The sequence below is a fragment of the Schistocerca serialis genome, chromosome 8, assembly GCF_023864345.2.
Source record: "Schistocerca serialis cubense isolate TAMUIC-IGC-003099 chromosome 8, iqSchSeri2.2, whole genome shotgun sequence".
Lineage (NCBI taxonomy): Eukaryota > Metazoa > Arthropoda > Insecta > Orthoptera > Acrididae > Schistocerca > Schistocerca serialis.
The window spans coordinates 416,907,783-416,913,782 of NC_064645.1; the positions used below are offsets into that span (position 1 = coordinate 416,907,783).

The window sequence follows — 6,000 nt, forward strand, 5'->3', positions numbered from 1 at the left end:
CCCAGTCTGGTAAACCTGCTCGGTTTGATCCACACGAAGTTGCAAGCTAGACACATGCCTTTTGCCTATCACCGTTTCACCCGCCAGGATCACTTGCCACGTCCCTCCGGTGGGCGACCTGCCTTATACAACCAAGTGTGCTGCAATGACTCAAGAGAGCTTTCATGCAGGAGGCAGGGCTTAACATTTGTGATAATAATAAGATGTTGGTCGGTCGCAACAGGCCGAGAGGAACTAACTTTGCACCCCCCCCCCCCCCCCAATTGGTTCAGATATGACCATATACTTTAAATGATTTTTGCTGTCTCCTGTTTGTGGATGAAACTGCACTGTTTGTCTCACGTACTGGAGCAACAAACTGATCTTATTACAGCATTTTTGAAATAGACTTGAAAATAAATTGTAGCATCAATAAAGCAAGAGATCTAGTTGACGACTTTATATTTGGCGCAGCTCAGACATTCACTGGTTGGACAGGAGAAGAAATATAGAGAAGGAAAATAATTTCCTGGAGGGCCTTTTGTACTCTAAACAACATATTCGAAACTAAGCTTCCAATGCGAAGGATGACTGTATGGTTAAAAAAAATAAAATATCGATGTATGCATGTGAAATGCAAGAATTACAATCAGCGCTTATTTCTGCAAGTTATTTGCTAATTTCATGAGATAAAAATTGACTGAAACGACCTAATGGGTAGTGGGTAGATGACTGCAAAACACGCAAAACCCGGATGAATGCATACAGCAGAAGACTAATGAATGGCAAAATCTAGGAGGAAGCCTTTATCTGTTAATGAATGACAGAAGCATGATGATGATAATCACGAAGATATAGAGTGAGATTAAAAACTTACTTACGGCCTTCGATCTTTCAAAGATGAAATGCACTTACACCCCACAAGACCATAATTAAAATACTAATTATTTTCCCTTCTACTGAGCGCTAAGAATGACACCGTAATTACGAATGTTTCGTTTATGAGCTATCATTTTAATTTCAAGATCGTCGCATGGCGAGAGAAGGAAATGGGACGACGATGAAGTCATATTACATGGAAACAAGCTCGGTATATGGAAGGATATAGAAATAAATTGGCAGTATCTTCTTCTGGGATTGAACCTAGGCTCTGCTTAACTACAGTCCAGTGTCTTGCCGGTGTGACACATGGCTTCGACGGTACACATATGTTGGCCACGAAGAACTCAACGTGAATTCGATGTTCACGTTCCCGTTGTTTCGACTCAGCAAAAATACCCAAGTATATATAATAAAGTACATTATTTGAGACTTACCACGCATTATAATACGGTGTGATCGTTGGTTTCCAAACGCAGTTATTATGTATCGGGCGAGGTGGTGCGGTGGTTAACGCCCTGATTTCGCACCAGGGTTCAAATCACTACATTCACTTCTGCGATTTATCTGTATCGCTCTAGGCCAATGTCAAGATGGTTACTCCGCAAAGACGGCGACTAACTTCGTCTGCCGTCCTTGCCAATCTCAGATGACCTAATTAATAAATTTTATAGCAGAGTGTAGTTAATGAACGGTCTTGTACTAGCGTAACAAGGACTAAACACACACACACACACACACACACACACACACACACACACACACACACACACACACTTTCGAAGCCTGATGAATACCAAGGATTACGGACTGCATTCTTACGCTAGCGTTGTATTTCGATGCGTGACTACTACACTAACTGTTGCTACCTATAACGTCTTGCTATAATCGTCTAGTAAATTACAGCGTCAATTGCGTCAGGGGAAATTACTACTAAAACTCTTAAGACGCAACAAATCAAATGTGTGCCCCCCTCTATGCAACATGCTATTACTAACTAGGTGTAAGATGAGACTTTCACCGTGAACGTCGCTGCAACACTTAGCACATGGAACAGAACTTTTTAACGACTGTGTATACCTCTTGGACATACAAAAAAATTTGGTGCAATCTATCATACAATTAGTGGGCCACGTGGTACATTTCTGAGCAAAACCAGCAGATATAGTTGTGTTTTCGGTCTCACTACGATGTTAATGTGGCAGTGAACACCATACTGCGTGCAGCGATAGCCGCGGACTTAGCTTCTGGCACATCGCCTGATTCTTCTGTGAAAAATGTACATTAACAAATGTTCTATTACTTACTTCCGTCATCTATTCTGAGGCATTCAAGACCATTATAGCACCAGTTGTATTTAAAAAGTTGCTATAACATTCTGTTAAATACAGTGGTGAGATCTAAAGTTCACTGAGACTTGCACACAAAACAAACCTCTGCGTGTTATCTTCTGCTGAAATTTTATAACTTGGATCGTTTCTGACATATTAGGGGTACCTTTGAACCACGACAAATCAACACAGAAAAGGGGTTTTGCTGTATTTACTTACAAACCGTGTGACATGTGTAAAATAAACGTAACATATAACTTAATATGTGAAATTTGTGCGCAATTAGCCACGACGACCCTCTACTTCAGCAGTCGAATTGGGGCGTCTGCAAAGGGAAGCTGTGTCCACTTTTTCGACAATGATACTGAGAAATGTGTATATCACAGTCAGAAAATCGAAATAATTAGATGATGTATACCTTAAGAAAGATAAACTGAAATTGTACATTCAAGCTCATCCTGGTTCCACATCCCATATAACCGACGGCCTGTAATCCGTTGTATATCCGCACGTGGAGCGGCTACGGTAGTCTAAGATGCGTCGAAATGGTTGACTATATGAAACCAGGGGCTTTTAACAGAGAGAGTGAGGATGAGGCGACTTATTTACTGCAATTAATAACTGCCATACTTGGGTCACGAAAGAATAAGCTTAATAAATTAAGATGATCATGAACGAAGTATTTATGAATTAGACGTCCGCCTCAATCGAATGAGCAGGAAGGGCTTAGTAGCATAGAAGCTTTCGAATATAAAGGCTTTGTGGTCTAAATTGATAATACCACAATACACACACTGGCGTGAGGTGATAAGAGAACTGAAGCCTTTGTAATCGGTTCTGGTACTTTTCCAATGTTCGTTTTCTTATCTGCGTACCCAACACGAACTCTTCACAAGCAGTATGCTCTCCAATTGCATTGAGATAGTACTAGTAGTCCATGTAGCCTCGGCCCCCCACAGAACCAAGATGTGAGGTAAATAATAACTGAATGAAATGCTAAAGTTTCACCCATAAATTACAAACAACAACATAAAACTAACTACGGGAGACAAAAGTACACAGGATAGCTTGCAGAATGGGCAGCTGAGATAGGTCTGTCTACTAATGCAACTACCGGTTCTGCAAACAAATTTAGTACCATCTTACGTGATTAAGAACTTTAGTAGCTTGAATTAAGATTCGCTAAAACGAACTGAATGGGCTACAGCAGTAAAATCCGATGACGATATGGCATATAAACTAAGATTGATTCCGGCGACGCCACAATGTAATATTGTCGTGACTAACGAAATTTTATGGCAGACAGAAAATCTAAACAGGATATGCTACTTCCGAACAGCAGTCTACATAAATGACCTATAATGTGGGCACCCTTCGCGTTAGACTAACGACACAGGAAGCTACAAAAGGCTATGCAAGGGAAAAGTAAAAATAAATGTATTCAGACCGATCGACGAAAAAGTAATTGTAGATCACGTATTAGATAGGGCTTGAGACAAAAACAGTCACTATGTTGCTGCCTAGATCAACGTAAACAAGGCCTCTAGCGAATAAGTGGAGAAATAGATTGCGCCTAGATTGAGGCGTTCCTGTCTATTATTTTAATACGCATGTAGATAGGCAGCGTAGAAATGTTGGCTTTTGAGCCTTCCTGTAAACAGCACAGCAAGTGGAAACAAATTTCTATATGAACTCGTGTGATTTTCACTACACATTGTTAATAGCACGGGAACACTTCCTAGAGAGTGCATCGAACTTCCTCATACTCGCCCATTTCTTTGGTTGTTTTCACTATGAAATGAGCGTCATTACGTAGTAATTCCTGAATACGTTCACATCTAGCTCTACAAAACGTAATTAAGTATGAATAAAAATAACCATCGTGCATAACACAATCCAAAACGACAGAATATATTCAGCAAATGTAGCAATTATTTTTATACCTGCTTAGATATAGTTATTCCCGCTTAATTCGCTTTAATACGCTCACGCTACAAGTGTGATAAAAGGTACCTCACAGCTCTCCTCTGTGAAGTCAAACATGAACACATTGGCTATTAGCTGAGGAGTAAGAGCCAAAACTACATGAACAAAAAATTACTCATTTTGCATACTACGATCCTAGTTTGGGAAGGAAAGCGTGAGGGGGAAGGAAAATGGAAAGTGCACGCTGGAAACAGTTTCCTCTGCTGGCCACAGGTCCCCAGCTTCAAATACAAAACTTTCATACAGTCACATGAAAATTGCGAAACACGCTTCCGACTGATGCTCTACGCGTTCTTAAATCAAGGGATGTTTTATTCAGCGATTTTGATAGTAAAAGCAAACAACCGAACGTCAAAGACCGTCATTTCTCTGATTATGCAAACTCCTTGACATTCACATAATCAGGGGAAAACAATTTAAGTACTGTAATAAAAATAATGCACGGAAATTAAGTTTAATACAGCATTCGGGTTATTAAAATCGGACTATAAACAACCAAAAATTCGAACATACCGTATAGGAAATATGCTTTTAAAGGGTGCCGGTAGGTGGACGCAATAGCACGACAAGAACGAGATGTAAGTTTGAAATGTAACCGATTTTTTTGTACAAGGACACAGCATTACACTATGCTTTATATCATGCATAAAGCAGGTGGTGGACGATCCTATAATGAATATTTGTATGCAGTTTACGTTATAAGAATCCTACACTGCAATGTTATTCCATAGCAAACACAAAATTATTCAAAAAAATTTACACTCGAATAATTAAATTAAATATCCTAATATTTCACAAATAGCTTTAGTTTATACCGCATCCCTACTAAGAAACCACGAAATATTTCTGCTGCAAAGTGGGCAGCTTAAGAGTAAATAAAATATAAAGCAATCGTGATACTTCGCCAGTCATTTCCGGTTTCAGTATCGAATGTTATATAATATGTCACTATTATAACGATTTCACTTCGATACTGGTATACATCTAAACTGAGTTTGCACACAAAACAATCGATTTAAACTTTTATCACTATGAATGTAACATTTATGTCGGTATCAAGGATAGCGTAAGAACAATCGACGTAAAATCGATGTCTGCCCGTACATACGTAATATTTAAACCTCACGTTGTTAGTTTTTGGCTAACCTATCCGATATAATTTAAAAAATTATATACACGAAGCGTATACCTTGATCCAGTAGACGAAGAGCGTTTGGCCACTGCGAGGAATCCAAGCTCTGTTTTTCTTGCAGCAGTTCACGAACATATTCGCCAGCTTTCTCGGGCGGTATCTGCGTTTCCATGTCTCCTTCAGACTTCACATTGGCACTGTTTGTATCACTCATGCAATCGGTACCACTGATATTGTTATTACGGTTTAAGTCGCCGTTTGCTGCAGAGTTATCCGCCATTACTACACCGAATACGTCCGTTTCCAGCCACTTCCACACAATAAGTGAAGCGTTTGATGTTCAACAACGACGGTAGTTCCAGCTGCTGCCGCTAGGGGCGCGGCGACTCGTGAACGTTGCGGCGACAAGTGAAGGCTGCCTTGCGCATGCTCGCATGCTGCGGAATGTGCAACGAAAGGAAAAGTACGGTACTCTGTACAGAAAATACTGTAATTAAACAGTCCTTTTATAGAAACCGACTTACGCACTTACTCTTATGATTATTAGTTGCCAATAATTACATGAAAATAATTTTATTAGAATTTACAAGCGAATAACTGCACTCGTAATCATACTCCATCGTAGACGACTGTACAGAATTACAAAATAGAACAATTCTCGTATACGTACTAAAGAAAAAACAGTAAAAGGGA

The 6,000-nt window shown here is 39.7% G+C and overlaps 1 protein-coding gene across 1 annotated transcript in view; it reads right to left on the reverse strand.

Annotated features, from left to right (window-relative positions):
- LOC126417043 (KH domain-containing, RNA-binding, signal transduction-associated protein 3-like) overlaps positions 1 to 5,651 on the reverse strand; it is a 529,689-nt gene extending 524,038 nt beyond the window's left edge. Inside the window, exon 1 of the mRNA XM_050084934.1 lies at positions 5,365 to 5,651. Within this exon, the coding sequence (XP_049940891.1) occupies positions 5,365 to 5,587 (223 nt within the window). The 5' untranslated portion in view covers positions 5,588 to 5,651. The remainder of the gene's footprint in view (positions 1 to 5,364) is intronic.
- Between the last annotated feature and the right edge of the window lie 349 nt (positions 5,652 to 6,000).